The 19,210-nt window shown below is 38.7% G+C and overlaps 1 protein-coding gene across 1 annotated transcript in view; it reads right to left on the reverse strand.

Annotated features, from left to right (window-relative positions):
* The window catches only part of SUGCT (succinyl-CoA:glutarate-CoA transferase), a 692,109-nt gene that overhangs the window by 542,356 nt on the left and 130,543 nt on the right, over positions 1-19,210 (reverse strand). The window contains exon 9 of the mRNA XM_032244476.1: positions 646-741. Coding sequence (XP_032100367.1) covers positions 646-741 — 96 coding nt within the window. The remainder of the gene's footprint in view (positions 1-645; positions 742-19,210) is intronic.

A 19,210-nucleotide genomic window follows, 5' to 3' on the forward strand; every position in this document is an offset into this window, starting at 1 on the left:
ATGGCAGATACATTAATAAATACAACAACACACGGTATAACTAGACCAAGCAAAGGTTAGGGATTGGAAGAAGAGCTAGGTTTTGTTTTAAATTTTATTTTTGAAAGATCACAGTTACTTCACATATCCATTTACACTAGCCAAAGTCAAGAATTTCTAAGGACAAGTTTAGACACTTAATAAAGAACAGCAGCTCCTGAGCCATCTGCTTTGTTCCAAAAATGAAGAACCATCACACGCAAATTTTCATTTTCCTCAATCCTGTGAGAATATTATTGTCAGATGGGGTAGGTAACATTTGTTTTATAACTGACATGGTTAACAAATCATGCTTTGTAAAATGGCTACAGTCAGTGCCTCTTTTGGGTGGAAAAAAAAAAAGAAAACCATCATATGAGCCCAAAAGTCACTTGCATTCAGCGAGTTCCTTTGATCCATTTAAGGGTCCTGTTACTGATCTCTTTCTGATGAAGAAACAGGCAAAACAGAACTTAAGGTGAACAACAAAACCTTGTTATAGGCAGACACAGATACATTACCAAAAAAGCTAAAGGATTTTTTGCATATAAAGGAATCATTTTCCAAAAACACATCATATAAAACGGCAAATTACAACAGCCCAACTTTAGACTGCCGTAGCCTTACCTGGTAAGGAACAATACTTCCATGAGCTGTACCCCAACGTTTTGCTTCCTTTTGACCAATAAGATAATTTGCAGCTATGTGGGACAAACACGCCACCTACCAGGAAAAAAAGTAAATAAATAAAATAGAACAGCTAGTTTATCTATACTCATAAACAAAATGTTATATTATGAAAGTGATTTCACTTCATGTCATTGTAGCAGAAAAAAAAACTGTCCATCAAGTTAGAAAATATACAGGCACTTGTACTTTTATCACACAAATGAAGAATGGTGTTACATTATTACATGAGACTAAGTAATAGTCAATTGAGAAATATAAACATATAAACGTTCAACCCTTAAAAAGATTATCTGGAAGCAGAGGTTGACCAAGCAGATGGAACCATGGGCCAGCCTTTATCATCAAACCCACAGCAATATACATCGGCAACTCATACATTTTTTCCCCTCTGCATGTATCTCCTTTTATTTTGCACCAAGATGATACCAAAAGAGCCTGTGTCATCACTGAGTAGACAGATGTACCAAAGCCAGGAGCCACATTTCTCTAAATTTCCGATGACATAAAAAAGTAGTAATAATAACCCTCCATTTATTTAAGTCAGTTCAGCCAGGTCTTCTGTTACTTGTGGCCCAAAGCATTCTGACACAAAAGATCAAGATTATTTGACTTTTTAAAATTAATTAGTAGATCATCCTCATTTAAAGAAACATTACTGTACCTCTCCCAATTTGCTCCTAGCCCCATACTCTCATTGTCATACTCAATTCAGTTTTTGAGAACTGCAGATCTGTTAAAGGAGTCATCTAAAACCTTAGAGTAAGTTTCTGACTATTGCAGTATTTCATGGGCAGATCTTGACAAATCTACAATAGCTCAACTTAATATGACAATAATATGAGGTTAATTAATTGCTTCCTGGTGATCTGCCACAAATATCTTATGTTCCAATGAATACTTATGGTTCCACCACTGCAGAACTATGGAAAGGAAGTAATCAAATGATTTTCCGTGAATTCCATAAAAGAATAAAAAGTGGTCCTGGCCACATTACATAACCATGACATAGTACTAGCTTGCTTTTCCCTTTCTAGATCATCAGATGTGACTGGAAAACCCACCAAGCCAGTCATTAAAACATAGCCCAAATTGCAACTGGCTCCTGGAACAACTCAAGGCATGATTTTTCAGGCCTTTTCTTGCCCCCTACCTAGCACAGCAGCTGTGCTTCCTACAAGAAATATCAATAGGACTTAGCCTGGATAAATCTCCTTGCTGCCGCAGCCATTCTCCTTTACTTTATTTTTGGAACTTAAACTCACTTTAATGTTCATTTACTGCTCTGTCAAAATTGGAGCTGCCTTGTGGCAGCTGGTTTGGCTGTACAGCCCAGGTGGCAAAACTAATAAACTTTGAGTCATCCACTTCTGGACTTCCATCTGGTCTTGGGCATTTGAACCATGGAGCATTCCAAGGCTGCCTGGGGCCACCTAGTGCTAATCAGCATTTCACAGATCACTTCTGTGTCTTTCAAAATGGAAAATCAAATCAACATTTTGTAGCAAAAATGTCCTGGATAGGAAGTTCAGACATGGCCGGTTGAAACCTGGATGGTTTCTAATCTCTGTCAACCTCTAAATAGTTCCATGACTGTGGGTATATAAATTACCTTTTTTGATCTTCTGATACATTCTCTATAAAGTCTTGGCATTTGAGCTAAACCAAAGATTTTCAAATTTTTTTAAAAAAACAGAACTGTATCCAACCAATAATATATGAAATCCTAATATATAAATATGTAAGCAGAGAACAGCTCAAGTGCTCTGGATGAAGCAGAAGCAGTCCTGCAACACCACCCCAGGGAGCATGAACACAGAACACAATCTGCAAAATAGTAAGTAATCTTCAATGTGCTTACAAGGCAAATTTGATATACACTTCGGACTCTATTATTCCTCTTAACAATCTGGCAGATAAAAAGACACAAGGGACTGGGTATGGTGGCTCATGCCTGTAATCCCAGCACTTTGGGAGGCCGAGGCAGGTGGATTACCTGAGGTCAGGAGTTCGAAACCAGCCTGACCAACATGAAGAAACCCTGTCTCTACTAAAAAAACAAAATTAGCTGGGCATGGTGGCACATGCCTATAATCCCAGCTACTCTGGAGGTTGAAGCAGGAGACTCTCTTGAACCGAGGAGGTAGAGGTTGCGGTGAGCCGAGATCGCACCATTGCATTCCAGCCTGGGCAACAAGAATGAAACTTCATCTCCAAAGGAAAAAAAAAAAAAAAAAAAGACAAGGGATGCAATAGCAGTAATTTTCCCAAGACACTCCTTCCTGAAATTGGAGACACTTTCTGAATTCTGAGATCTCTTCTCAGATCTAGCTATGTTGTTCTTTTTATTTATTTTTTCATTCAAATAAATCATGATGAATGTCACTCTCTAAAGGGCTCTGTTGCTACTGAAGGCCAACAAGCAAATTAGTAAAGGTTATTCTGTGCAAGTAGTCAATCACAAAAGCCTTGTTATTTCTTCTTCTCTAATTTCAAAGTCAACAAATCAACATCATCAAGGGCTGCATGAGATTATCACAGGCCAACTTATAAATCCTAAATTGATCTAAGAGAGTTGCCAGGAATAGGGAAGGACTGGATTCTTGGCTGGATATCAGCTTGGCTGCCTCATTCCTTACACATTATCCTGTTCTTTCTTTTCAATTTTTGACTTCTGTGTTTCTGACCCTGCCCCATTTATAATGTGTTTGCATGAAGAGTCAGAACACATCTCTCAATCTGTTTGCAAGTAGAATACTGTATACAATTCCTTCATACAGTGGTAGTTAATGAAATCAAAAAGGATTTCAGAATTAGCAAGCTCATACTGGGCAGAAGGACTAAACAAAATTTTAAGCCAACTGACATGAAAAAACAAAGTGTGGGCCAGGCATGGCAGCTCGTGTCTGTAATCCTAGCACTTTGGGAGACTGAGACAGGTAGCTCACTTGAGCCCAGGAGTTCAAGACCCACCTGGGCAACATAGCAAAACCCAATCTCTACTAAAAATATGAAACAAACAAACAAACAAAACAGGTGGGAGGGTCACCTGAGCCTGGGGAGGTCAAGGCTGCAGTGAGCCGAGATCACTGCACTCTAGCCTCACCAACGGAGTCTCAAAAAAAATAAAAACAAAAAACAACAAATTGTGATTTGTCAGTAACAACTCAAAGGCAAAGTTGGGGGAAAAAATCTATTTTTTAAAAAAGAGAGCAACATGGCTAAACTTAGCAAATCAATGTTTAAAGGGGGTATTACAAATCTGAATGTAATCTACTATTTATAGGGATGTATTTTAAGGCAGGAGAAGGGGAAAAAAGTCAATAGCTATGATGTGATTATGAAAAAAATCAGAGGTTTCCTGGGCAATTAATGACAAATTTTGCACAAATTAAAAGAATGCAGGATGTGACTTTTTGGTTAATAACTACATACTGTATACCCATTCTAAATACTGCATTAGATCATTACTTTCATTCCCTAAACTTAGGCTTATTATTTCATCAAGTGGACGCTATATAATTTACTCAGAACGTTGCTTTTTTATGGGTTTATCTAAACAAAAAAAGCCAACTTTGGTTTAATAATAATCATTGTGACAGCAAAACTACTATTTTAGATAGCAGAGTGGGTCCTGATATTCTTTGTTTCTAACCAGAAAACCAATGGGGTGGTCAAAATGGATCTCAAAGAGTACAGCCACAAAAGACTTGAGGAAGAATATACCCAATTAGTTCCCAAAGCAGTCCCATGGTATCTGTCACCATATGTTCCACTTCCACTGAATAAGGATACAGCTGCAATAATACAATCTATCATCTCCAAAAGGACAACCAAGTGTGACACGTAAAATTAGAAAAACAAGACTAGAACCATGGTCCATGGCACCAAAACAGGTCATTTTCCCCCCTATTCCCTCGTATGTCTTCTGGCCTTCAACTAAGTTGAACTGAACACCAACAATGCAATCATCCATCTGCCCACATTTCCAACTATTCTTCAAAGTCTTTGTCAACATCATCATTTCCATTAAGCCCTAACTATAGCCAGCAAGCAAGAGGTTATATTCCCTGCCCCTGAATGAATAAAACACTTAATTTATCTGACTTCTGCTGCACTTTCACAGTCATGCTTGTACTACAATTAGAATTGTTTAAGATGTCAAAGCTAGAAGGAGCTAGGTCACTACTTCTTTAACCTACCCATGCATCCCAATCACCTATGGAATTCCTAGAACCCATCGCATACCAAATGAATCAAGTTCTTCAGGGATGGAAACTTGGAAAAAAATCATTTAACCAGTGTAATATTAACTGCACATCAGAGTTGAGAACCAAAGCCTTATGAGAGTCTAGTCAAACTCCTTAATATACAAATGGATAAATAAAGGAATATAGAATAAAAATAACTTGGCTGGGCACAGTGGCTCACGCCTGTAATCCCAGCACCTTGGGAGGCCGAGGCAGGCAGATAACAAGGTTAGGAGTTTGAAACCAGCCTGACCAACATGGTGAAACCCTGTTTCTACTAAAAATACAAAAATTAGCCAGGCATGCTGGTGAGTGCCTGTAATCCCATTTACTTAGGAGGCTGAGGCAGGAGAATTGCTTGAGCCCGGGAGGTAGAAGTTGCAGTGAGCCAAGATCGTGCCACTGCACTCCAGCCTGGGCAACAGAGTGAGACCCTGTCTCATTAAAAAAAAAAAAGAAAGAAAGAGAGGGTAGGGAAGGAAAGGGAAGGGGAGGGGATGGGAGAGGAGGGGAGGGGAGGGGGCAGGAAAGGAAGGAAGGAAAGAAGGAAGGAAGGAAGGAAGGGAGGGAGGAAGGAAGGAAAGGATGGAGGGAGGGAGGGAGGGAGGGAGGGAGGGAGGGAGGGAGGGAAGGAAAGAAAGAATGGAAGAAGGAAAGAAAGAAAGAGATAGAAAGAATAAAAATAACTTATGTGAGGACACACAGTTGGTTAGTAACAGAACTTTAAACTATTACAACAACTGTGCCTTCCTCCAATATTATTTATATTTTCTCCTATCCCTTCTTTTAAATTAGGAGCTATTTCAAGGTAAAACTTATGTATTTTAAACCTTGTGTATGTTTCTATAGCACTTAACACAGATCCTGAACACTACTGTTTAACAAATGAATGAAAATGAAAATGGTAATACTTGTTTAATTATTCAGCAACTACTGAGTGTTGCTATGTGTAAGGCTTAGGTACTAGGTATACATAGGAAAATGAAAAAGATATAATCTTGCCTTTTTTGGAATAGCAGAGAAAATAACTAAACAAAGAATTACAGGACCTGCCATGGGGAAAGAAGATGAAGATAAAATTGGAAAACAAAGAGTAACATGTGTGAAAGCTCAAAGGCAGGAAAGGGGTTGGCATAGAGAAAGACTGAAACTGAAAGAAGACCAATGTAACTAAACCATGGTGAGAAAGAGACTGACACGAAATGAAATAGAAAGGTAGACAGAGGCCAGATCACGCCAGTCATTGTAGGTCATGGTAAGGAGCCATTCTTTGCACATCTTGCAGAATGATCATTTCAGAACAATCACAAATTGTATCATCATTCTTCTATTTAAAATCCACAGGGATTCCCATACATTTGTAATTATATTCAAAGAATGCACTAAAAAGAGGCAAGAATTAGGGGACTATTAGGGATATTGTAAAGGTCCGGTATAATTTGATGATAGATAGCTCAGACAAGGTTGGTAGCAGTGGACATGGAAAAATCATGGGTTTAAGATATATTTTAAGAACAGTGAATGTGAAAGATTGTATGGGCAGAGGATGCAGACAGAATGGTGACAGAGAGGAGAAACCAAACTTAACTCCCATAGTCCTGCTGAATATATGGGTAAACTATGACAGCATTAACAGAAGAAAGGAAATCAGAGAGAGGAGTAATTGAAGGGGAAAGAAAATAAGAGCCCACCTCTGAATATGCTGAATTTGAGATGCCTGTGATATAATCAAGCAGGTTGGACTCATCAGCATATAGAAAGTATTTAAAGTCCTAAGCTAAGGGAAAATCAAGATAAAATAAGAGAAGAAATCAGAAATCATATCAAACAAGAGAAGAAAAAGTTTTCATGTCAAAAATAGCCCTTCCTCTATCACCAAAGGGATGATCAAAGATGTAGGTACAAACTACTAGAACCAATTTAAACGTGCAAGAATGGGCATAAGTTAAATAAGCTATGGCATCTGTATATAACAATAGAAGAAGAATTGGCGCTTAAATGATACAACAAAACAATACAGAATGTGGAAAAAATAGTCATAACTTTTTATTTGAATTTTATCTGAAATAAACTTTTTATTTCAGAACAGTGCTCAATTTTTGGAAAAACTAACCAAGATAGTGCAGAGAATTCCCAACTACTCCACAGTCAGTATTCCTGTTATTAACATCCTACCTTCTTAACAATTAAAGAGCCAATATTGAGACTTATCATTAACTAAAACCCATGTACTCAGATTTCCTGACTTTTCACTTCATATCATTTTTCTATTCCAAGATCCCACCCAGGATACCACGTTATATATAGTCATCCTGTCTCTGTAGGCTCCTGTTCACTGTGACAGACAGTTCCTCGAACATTCCTTGTTTTTTATGCACTGAAAGTTTTGAGGAAACTGATCAGGTATTTTGTAGAATTTTCCTTGACTGGGATTTTTGTGATGTTTTACCCATAATTAGACTGGAGTTATGACCTTTTAAAAGAAAATCAAACACCGCATGTTCTCACTCATAAGCGGGTGTTAAACAATGAGAACACATGGACACAGGGAGGGGAGCATTACACGCTGGGGTCTGTTGAGGGGAAATGGGGGAGGGACAGTGGGGTGGGGAGATGGGGAGAGATAGCATGGGGAGAAATGCCAGATATAGGTGAAGGGGAAGAAGGCAGCAAATCACACTGCCATGTGTGTACCTATGCAACAATCTGGCATGTCCTTCACATGTACCCCAAAACCTAAAATGCAATAAAAAATAAATAAATAAAATTTTAAAAACATGAAAATTAAAAAAAAGACCAAAAAAGAAAAGCACCATTTTCAACACATCATATCAAAGGGACACAGTGTCAGTCTTGATCGTCTGGCTAAAGTAGCGTTTATCAGTTTTCTCTGCTGTGAGATTACTCTTTTTTCCTACCCCTTTCCATACTGTACTCTTTGGAAGAATGGCACTACATGCAACATATATTTAAGGGGTAGAAAGTTATGGAAGGCTGAGGTGGGTGGATCACGAGTTCAGGAGTTCAAGGCCAGCCAGGCCAATATGGTGAAACCCTGTCTCTACTAAAAATACAAAAATTAGCCAGGCGTGGTGGCAGGCACCTATAATCCCAGCTACTCAGGAGGCTGAGGCAGGAGAATTGCTTGAACCTGGGAGGCAGAGGTTGCAGTGAGCCGAGATCACACCACTGCACTCCAGCCTGCATGACAGGGTGAGACTCTGTCTCAGAAAAAAAAAAAAAAAAAAAGTTATGGTCCTGCTTCTGGAGGGTGGAGTATCTCCCTTATTTATTTATTTATTCAATCATTTATTTATATCAGCATGGTTATGTGTTTTTTAAAAAATATTTTTTCAGTTATAATTCAATACCACTTTTTTGTTGTTGATCAAATTATTCCAGTTTTGGCCACTGGGACCTCTCTCCATTGGTACCTGTGTCCCTTCACACACCACCTGTCATTGTTAACGCTTTGATTTTAGCACTTCCTTACTTTGTGACAATATAAGATGCTCTGGGCTCATTTTCCTATTACCTTTCCTAGTCTTATAGGAAAGCATAAAGAGAAGAGGAGTTTTAAAGAGCAAATATTTATTTCGGTGCAATCAGCACCTTATTCATTCCATACTTTATTTAAAAACACGGCTATATTATATATCTGTGTGCAATTGCTCGTACCTGTAATCCCAGCACTTTGGGAGGCCAAGGCAGGTGGATCACTGGAGATCAGGAGTTTAAGACCAGCCTGGTCAACAAGATAAAATCCCATCTCTACTAAAAATACAAAAATAAGCTGGGCGTGGTGGCGCCCCCCTGTAATCCCAGCTACATAGGAGGCTGTGGCAGGCAAGGAGGCAGGCATTGCAGTGAGCCAAGATCAAGCCACTGCACTCCAGCCTAGACAATACAGCAAGACTCCGTCTCAAAAAAACAAAACAAAACAAAACACTGATATCACACCTACTCTGTGCCAGGAATTGCTCTAGGTACTGGGGATACAGCAGTGAAGGAGAAAGACATGGTCCTACTCTCATAAAGTTTACATTCTAGGGTAAGCTACATTCAGACATAAACAGGAAAATATTAAGAAATGATTTGTACTATAAAGAAAATGCAACAGAATCACAGAGGGTGCCCTTTTAAACTAACGGGTTTAGTAGAGGCCTCTTTGAAGATACTATCTTTAAGACCTGGATAAGGCATGTGAAAATCTAGGAGAAACCTTTCCTTTATTTATTTATTTATGCATTTATTTTTTGAGACAGAGTCTCACTCTGTTGCCCAGGCTGGAGTGCAGTGGTGCAATCTCAGCCTATTGCAATTCTTCTACCTCACCCTCCCAAGTAGCTGGGATTACAGGTGCAAGCCACCATGCCCAGCTAATTTATGTATTTTTAGTAGAGACAAGGTTTCGCTAGGTTGGCCAGGCTGGCCTCAAACTCCTGACGTCAAGTGATCTGCCCACCTGGGCCTCCCAAATGCTGTGGGATTACAGATGTGAGCCCCTGTGCACAGCCTAGAAGAAATCTTTCTAGGCAGTGAGATCAAGCAGTTAGAAGACTTTAATATGCTAAAAAGCATACATACTGTGAAGAACAGAAAGAGAACCATTGTAGTTGGAACCTAGTAAGTAAAAGAGACAGTAGTACAAGATGAAGTCAGGAAAGTACACAACGGCCATATCATATGGGTCCTTCCAAGCCTAGGTAATGATCTGAGATGTTATTCTAAGTGTCATGGGAAGGCATTGATTTCTATAATTAAATCACCTGGTCATTATGGCGTAAGAACAGGCAATGAACAAAAGCAAATTAAGTCACATTACAACTTCCTTTTTTTTGAGACGGAGTCCTGCTCTGTTGTCCAGGCGGGAGTGCAATGGTGCAATCTTGGCTCACTACAACCTCCAACTCCTGGGCTTAAGCAATTCTCTTGCCTCAGCCTCCCAAGTAGCTGGGATTACAGACGACTGCCACATGCCTGGCTAATTTTTTTGTAGTTTTAGTAGAGACAGGGTTTCTCCATGCTGGTCAGGCTGATCTCAAACTTCTGACCTCAGGTGATCCGCCCACCTCGGCCCCCCAAAATGCTGGAATTACAGGCATGAGCCACCACGCTTGGCCACAATTTCCATTTTATAAGAAAAAACTGAAGACCAAGGAGATTAAATATGTTGTCTAGCACTCACAGTTGGCAAATGGAAAAATCCTGACCCAAACCCAGGTCACTGTACTCTCTAAGTCATCCCTATGCCTCTACCTCCTCTCTGTTCAGCCTTTCTGCTCCCCGCCCCTTTTACCCTGGTAGTGAGTGGCTTCACACTTGTATCTTTGGTTGTATCCTTGGCTTCACATTTTATACTCCAGGCAAGTCCCTCTACATCAATGGAATGGACTGGAAGTCCTCTACTGTCCCCTGTACTTACTTAGAAAACATGCTGTTAACAAATCAATACATTCTCACATCCTTCTGCTCAACCTCACTCATTTACTAACTATAAAATATTTTATGGAGTAAAAACACTAAAAGAGAAATGAAGGGGCTAGCATTCATAGAGAACATACCTTTCAAGAAGAAAAATTTGACCTCACCTCAGGAAGAGATTTTAAGTTTCTGGCATCTCTCTCTCTTTCTAACCTAATACTGTTACTTTACATGTCAAACTCCCTTTGAAATTTAACTTGCTTCACTTTGTCCCTCACTCCTTAAGGTGAACAGATTCTTTCAGAATAACTAGGGTGGAGGAGGAAAAAAGACTCTGGAGTACACAAGGTATATTGGCCATGCCCTGTTAAAAAGAGAATCAGTATCCTACCCATCTGTGCCACATTTATCGTTGTTTCTAGTATTTACAACTGATCAAAGCTAACACTTACTGAACACTGCTCTAAGCATTTTACGTGAATTATCTCATTAATCCTCATCACACTTTTATGGGAGAAGTACTTACAATGACCCCATTTTAGAGATGAGAAAACTGAAGCACTGAGTAGTCTGATAATCTGCCCAAGGTTATATGCCTAGTAAGTGGACAAGCCAGGATCTCAACTCAGCTAGCCTGGTTTCTGGCATTCTATACTAAATTAGATACAGAATCAGACTTCTCAAAATTTCTGAGTGGCTCTGATCCTGGAAAAGTTTAGTTGGAGCTTGCTACTTGGTAAAGAAAAAGTAGTGACTGAGCATCCTTTCCAATTAAGTGAACCTCTACAGATAAATTTGACCTTAATTATTACATTATACAAAATGCAGTATTCAAAGTTTTCAACTTTGCTGCAAATATGGTTTGATTTCTACCTCAATGTAATTAGAAATAAACTTCAACTGATAAATATTTTCCCTGTAAACACTGAAAGCCAGTAGAGTTGTTACATAATTTTAAAATCTCTACTTTTATTTACTTACCAAAGAAAAAACATATAATAGAATTCTCCTCTTACAGTCATTTTTTAACTTAATGAAATGAACATACATATTACCCATTCCTCTAAATTATCACTAACAACAGTCAAATCATACTGATGTTTATTTTTTTATGAACTCAAAAGAAAAACAGATCCACATTATACTAAGAATAATTTTCCTGATCCATATCAATCAAAATCAGACATATGAGGAAACTGGATATCAAATGCCAGAAGATAAGACCAGACAGCAAAGAGAGACAGAATTTCAAAAGCATATTGAGAATAATACATCAAACATATTTCTTACCACGAACCACTGACCCAGTCAATCACATGACTCAAAAAGTGGTTATGAACAACTAAAAAAAATGTGATGAGTAAGTGGAAATGTAGAAAAACAACATTCAATGACAGGGCATGCTTATTTATTGCTGTGATAGCAAGTCCATTTTCAAGTGTCTTCTTCAAAATTTTTTTACATTTTAGATAACATGTTCAAAATATTTGTTTGTAGAATAAAATATTACATTATTCTATAATTCTAGTTTTGAAATGTTCTAAAAATGAAACTTACTTGTGCTTATTACTTTCTTCATGCATTTAATAGATATTTAATAAGTAATTATTATATGCAAGGCAATCTGTTAAGTGTACTGGGAGATACCAAAATCAATAAAATAGTTTCATCTCTCAGAAAGGTTAATTTATCATTTATAATTCAGAAGAGAAATGATCAGTGCCACCGAGACTTTTTTAAAAACCAAGAAGAGATTAAAAAGTGGCATTTGTGCTAACACGTTTTGATAAAGAGAATTTATCCATGCAAAAACAAGGAAAAGGGCCTTCCCAGTAGGAAAACATTGTGGTCACAGTCACATGTTTGGAAAAGCATTGAGAATAAAAACTGAGACAAGCCATTAAATTTAATGACCAGGAGATCATAGATAATTCTTAAAATGCAGTGTCAATTAGGCAGCAAGGACAAAATCCAGATTAATACAGCAAAGGGATGAAGGAAAAGAATGTAAGAGCCACAGTGATATCTCAGAGGCTTGTGTAAAAAGGGGAGGAGAGAGACTAGGCAGTAGCTTAAGTTGGTGAGCAGAAAGAATAAAGGTTTTATTTTTGAGGATGTAATAAAATAAAATAAAATAACTGTCCAGGCACAGTGGCTCATGCCTATAACCCCATCATTTTGGGAGGCCGAGGCAGGAGGACTGCTTGAGCTCAGGAGTTCAAGTGGTGGTGTGCACCTGTAGTACCAGCTACTTAGGAGGTTGAGAAGGGAGGATTGCTTGAGCCCAGAATATTGAGGCTTCAGAAAACTATGATCACTCCAGCCTAGGACACAGAGCAAGACCCTGTCTCAAAAAAAATAAAAATAAAAAAATAACTGGAGTTCATATACATATACAAGAGAAAAGAATAATTGAAGATGTGGAGTTCTAAGCAAGATGGAAACGATGAGAAAAAACGTAGATGAGGAAGGATTATGATTTAAAGTGTCATCTCTCAGTCATGTCTTCCCTCACTCACTCAGATGGATCATTTTGTCTTCTGGATGAAGACAAAATGCTAGAATGCAAGCTTCAGGAAGCAAAGGATTTGTCTAATTTGTTTCCTGCTCCCTCTCCACAACAAAAACACTCTGAAGACACACCGTAGGCAATCAGTAACTATTAAACTCAAAAATAAATGAATGAATAACACCGCTTTCCTTTAATTTGAAGAATTTAAAGAAGAAATGCTTCAAGAGAAAAGGAGGAAAGTTAGGTACAATTCCCACAGAAAGGTACAATAGTAGAAAAGCATCTCCACTGAAGGTCAGGCTGAAATTTGCCTTGTTGAGTGGCTCTGCCCACTGGAGTGACAAAGACCAACTCCACTTCTTCCTTCCCCACATGTCAGACGGATAAATATAGAGGCTGAGTTAGGAAACAAAGTCAGGCACTGAGGACCCATATTCAGGGTAAGGAAAAAAGGAAAGGTGGCTTAGGGAGCAATGAGGGAATCTTCAGGGAGCAAGACCCTGTGGGGCTAAAACTGAGTGCATGATGATGCCAAAGACCCATGGATGGGTAGAGAAAAGAAATAGCAAATCTTCCCTGAAGTCAGAATTGGCCTGGGGCTTTAATCATAATTATTAAGGGATGCAGGACTTTGTCGAATGCTTTTTCTGCATCTATTGAGACAATCATGTGAATTTTGTTTTTAATTCTATTTATGTGGTGTCCTACTCAGCCATAAAAAGAATGACATAATGGCATTCACAGCAATCTGGATGGAGCCGAAGACCTTTGTTTTTTTTTTTTTTCTTTTTAGACAGAGTCTTGCTCTGTCACCCAGGCTGCAGTGCAATGGTGCAGTCTGGGCTCACTGCAACCTCCTCCTCCAGGGTTCAAGTGATTCTCCTACCTCTGTCTCCCAAGTAGCTGGGATTACAGAAGCCCACAACCACCACGCCCAACTAATTTTTTTGTATTTTTTTAGTAGAGACGGTGTTTCACTATGTTGGCAAGGATGGTCTTATACTCCTGACCTCATGATCCGCCCACCTCAGCCTCCTAAAGTGCTGGGATTACAGGTGTGAACCACCGCACCTGGCCTGGAGACCATTATTCTAAGTGAGGTAACTCAGGAATGGAAAACCAAACATCCTATGTTCCCACTTGTATGTGGGAGTTAAGCTATGAGGATGCAAAGACATAAAAATGATACATTGAACTTTGGGGACTTGTGGGAAAGGGTGGGGGGTGGTGAGGGATAAAAGATTACATGTTGGTACAGTGTACACTGTTCAGGTGATGGGTGCACCAAAATCTCAGAAATCACTACTAAAGAACTTATTCATGTAACCAAACATACCTATTCCCCCAAAACCTATTGAAATAAAAAAATTAAAAAAAAAATTAAATATGAAAAAATCTAAATTTAAATTTAAAAAAAGAATTGGCCTAGGAATAGGGCATGGGATGAGTCTGTAAATGGGGTGACCAATAGGTTCCATGAGGTAGCACTAGGCATATCAAAAGCAAACAAGTTGAATAAAGGCTACTTCCCTCTAAGCTCTGTAGATTTCTTTCATTGTTTCATGGAGCCCAAGAGGCTATTTTTTCCACAGAAGTGATTCATTCTGGGAAGAGCTTCACATCCTTTGTCTGGTTATCCTACTACCTTCTCCAGTTCTCCATTTGTCACATTTTCCTCTAGTTCTAATTCCCATTGCCTTTATGTCCTGGTGCTGTTTTGTTACTGTTTCTTCAACATCATTCTTTTTTTTTCTTTTTTTTGAGATGGAATCTTACTCTGTTGCCCAGATTGGAGTGCAGTGGCACGATCTCAGCTCACTGCTATTTCTGCCTCCCTGGTTCAATTAGCCGATTTCCAGATAATTTTTTGATTTTTAATACAGATGGGGTTTCACCATGTTGGTCAGGCTAGTCTCAAAGTCCTGACCTCAAGTGATCCACCCGCCTCAGCCTCCCAAAGTGCTAGGATTACAGGAATGAGACACTGAGCCTGGCCAACACCATTCAATAATGTATTATACCCTTCAAGGCAAGGGGAGAGGAGGCACAAAAGTTTGAAAGTATGGAATATAGTGCATGTAGGCATTCCTCAGACTGTTCCTCTTCCTCACAAGACAATGAGGCAGCTTGCACAGGTCTCTGTAAGGTATGGATAGTGTGAAAGAGAAGAAATGGCAAATCTGAGAGACATTTAAAGGATGGAATCACAAGATCTGGGAACAGACTGTAGGGAACAAACAAGAAGTTACAAAGAGATTTCCAATGTTTTTACACTGGAACTTACAAGAAATGTGAATTTACTTTATAGAAATGGCTTTCTTGCTGAAGAAATATGCTAGGTTAGAGTGGGGTTGTTTGTTTGCAGAAGGGATATTTACTTAAAGGTGTTGATGTCGATGGGATGTCCAGATGGAGATGCCCATGAGTAGCTGCCATCCAGCCTCTGGAACCCTGAATAATGATGAGGGAGACAGTAATGAATATTTAGTGGCCATCTACACTGAGGCTTGTGGTAGGCAGGATTCTAAGATGGCCACTAAGATTCCCATCTTCTGATATATGTACAATGGGATGTCATTCCCATGACTAGGCCTGTAATCAGTTAATGATAAATTCATCAAAAAAGAGATCATCTTGAGTAGGCCTGTTCTAAACAGAGGAACCTTTAAAACAATGTGAAGCTCAGAGAGTCATGCTCCTACTGGCCTTGAAAATACAACTTCCAGCCGGGCGCGGTGGCTCAAGCCTGTAATCCCAGCACTTTGGGAGGCCGAGGCGGGTGGATCACGAGGTCAAGAGATCGAGACCATCCTGGTCAACACGGTGAAACCCCGTCTCTACTAAAAATACAAAAAGTTAGCTGGGCATGGTGGCGCGTGCCTGTAATCCCAGCTACTCAGGAGGCTGAGGCAGGGGAATTGCCTGAACCCAGGAGGCGGAGGTTGCGGTGAGCCGAGATCGTGCCATTGCACTCCAGCCTGGGTAACAAGAGCGAAACTCCGTCCCAAAAAAAAAAAAAAAAAAAAAAAAACAAAGAAACTACAACTTCCATGAGCTCTAGGGCCACAGGAACCATATTCTGCCAACAATCTAATGAGTTTGGAAGAGACATCTGAGGTTCTGGTGAGAACCGCAGTCTAGCAGACACCTGGATGGCAGCCTTTTAAGACCTGAGCAGAAACTCCATCTAAGCCATTACCAGACAACAGATACATAGAAACTATAAAATAATAATTTATGTTGTTGCATTTGCATTTCTTGCATGTTGCATTTCTGATAATTTGTTATGCAGCAATAGAAAACTAACACAGGATAAAGCCACTGAAGTGGATGACAAGACTGGGTAATTGGAGGGAAAGTAAAGGACAAGGGCAGGATCACTGGAGTCAACCAAGAAGGGGACAAAAAAAAAAAAACAGGTGGGAAGAATAACAGGTGGTGTGGTGTCTAAAGGCCAAAGGAGGAGAGTGTTAGAAGGCAGAGTGTCGAATGTATATCAAAGGCATCAATCATCAGTAGCGGGATGGGAGTGTACAATCTAATGCAAAGCATCAAGAAAATAATTAGTAGGTAGGAAGTAGAAACCTCAAATATAAATAACATACTAAGTTTGGCACTGAAAGAGGGAAGAAATAGAACAACAGGGGTTATGCACAACCACATCACCAAAAATGGAATCAAGTAAAAGTTATTCATGATGTTACCCTTTCCAGGGCTACACATACTTCAATAAAAAATTAATAAAGATTCAAAAGCTTTCCCTACAGCTAAAGGAATGAAGCTCTCTTAGTGGAATTTCAGGCATTCTTAGAACTATTAAGTAACAGAGCTACCCCACATATCACAGCAGCTCATGAACCAAGCCCCAGCATGAAAATAAAATAAATTAACTTAGACACTCTGCCTACATCTGATCATTCTGATTAACCAAAATCCAAGAATGTAATGGTGAATCTGATTATTTTTATGATCCACCACACAGCTGGCACAGTCCTTCTCTGGCCATGTCACACTATACTGCTCTCTTGAGCATCTGCGGAATGGTTCCCAAAACAACAGGGGAGACTCACTAGACTACACAGTACATGATGAAGTTCTTTACTGATGACTCTTCTTAAAGTGGTCTATCTCACGAGAGTTCCAGGGAAGGGTGCAAAGCCAAGTGTGGAATAGGACAGGAAATGCATTATTTCAGTGACCAAATGATCCGGCAGGTAAAATATGTGTTACATGTTTACACTTCAAGCAAAAATTCATGCAAAGAATACAGGTAAACAATGCCAAGGATTGCTGTACTAATTAATTAAACAAACTCAATGATTTAAAAACTAACCTGAAGAATAGCAAATGAGAGAAAACACATTTTATATTCTCGTATATTAATGCTGTTTTATTTGAAAGTTTTAAAAACCTTTTATGTATATTTCATTTTTTTCATTTAGCAAATACTTATTACTTCATTCAAGCACTGTGCTAGGTGCTGAGATAGAGTGGTGAAAGGAGATGATTCTGTGTTCTCATGGAACATAGAGTCTGGTATAAAAGACACATACTAAACACTATAAAACCCAATAATTTAGAGAGATGATATGCTGAGAGTATAATAATAATAACAGCCAGTGACATGAGGAGTTGAGGGACACAGTCTGATTGAAAACAGGCCTAGAAGACTTACTTCAAACATGAGCTTGCATGACAATTGTTATTTTCACACCTTCTTGCCCCCTCCCCAAACTCATACAAGATTCTTTTGTTAAATATAACTGTCATTTTATGACCATCACTTCACAAAAACAGAAACAATGAGAATATCCCACTACACACACGAACACCTGGATAATTGTTTCTCTGTTCTTACTAATGCATCTCACCAGAGAATAAAATCGAGGAAAGCGATTTCAGAAATTCTCTAATGTATATCATGGTCAGAACTCATCGACAACAGACCACATGGCAGTAACTGGATGGCTTTTAAGATCTAAGCAGCAAACTGTAGACATGTTTGGGCTTTTCAATGTCAACCCTAAGAGGCCTCAAAGGTAGACTAACACAATCAGCCTTTGATGACATACTGTATCATATATCCATATACTCATATGTCCCTAATTCAGCACATTTGCATATGGTCTGCATTCTAACATACCCACAACTATGTTTTATGTGAGAAGACTGTAATATGATAAAACTCTTAAGAAGCCACTCTGCTTTGTTGTGTCAATTCTCATATTCAACCAGCAATTATCGTTATCTTAGCCATATTCTCCATTTACCCTTTAACCACAATTGGAGGGCTAGACAGTTCCGAAGAGGGCAGAGTTTTTGAATCACTATCCTCCCCACACCCTTGTCTGTATGACTTCAGAGTAACATTATCAAAAGTGCTTCAAAAATACTCAAAAGTAAGAATAATTGTAAAATATAATTTTTTAAAGTATCATCCAAGAAAATACAGACAAAACAGCTTACTTAGGGTTTTGCTATACGATAGTGTCATAATTTCAATAAATTAGACTGATGTTTTCCATCTTTCACTAATACAAATAATGCATCTAGGAAAAACAACTCCCACAGATGGCCAGCCAGGTTTAGTCAGCTTTAGAAATTCCAAGTATACTGGCTATTTTAATTAATCAAAGAATAATTTCTGAACTGCTAATTTTTACCTTATATAAATTCTACACATACATTAAAACACTGTTGATAGGAGTGCACTTTGTGTGTAAAAAAATAAAAATAATGTGGATTCCAAAAAATGCCAGTGGAACCATTGATTAGACATCTGCAGTTTGACCATAAAATAGCAAAATTGATTTCTAATAAGATTTCTAAGAAGTATTATCGGTTTACTCTCAGAGATTGTAAATTGGCAATTGATAAGCATGATTTAGTTCATTAATGTGGTTTTTTTTTTTGCGGGGGGGGTTGGACTACATAGCATTTTAAAACCCAAGAGATTTTTATATTTGAAAAAAAAGTTTTCTTCAAAAATTGCAAACCTTGCTACACTGGAGCTAGTGGTGTACTGGAGGTAGCTTGTAATTGCTCATTGAGCCAATTATTAATATCCTTTCTAAACATATTCAGTGACAATTATAAGAGAGGCTTGAAATTAGCTATGTGGGAGTGTTTACACCATGAGAATTGGCAAACGCTACATGTTACAGTTTGCTGTTGTTGTTGTTCTTGTCTTAATCAACCAGTTGTTAAACATTTACCAGCACACCCCTGCACTCTGATCATAATGTCACATGGCAGCACATGGCTGCAGAGACTGGTGACTCTCTCCTCAGACAGGATGTGGGCTTTTTAGTTCACATCC

This window comes from Sapajus apella, unplaced genomic scaffold (assembly GCF_009761245.1).
Source record: "Sapajus apella isolate SASKATOON/1434 unplaced genomic scaffold, GSC_monkey_1.0 scaffold54, whole genome shotgun sequence".
Lineage (NCBI taxonomy): Eukaryota > Metazoa > Chordata > Mammalia > Primates > Cebidae > Sapajus > Sapajus apella.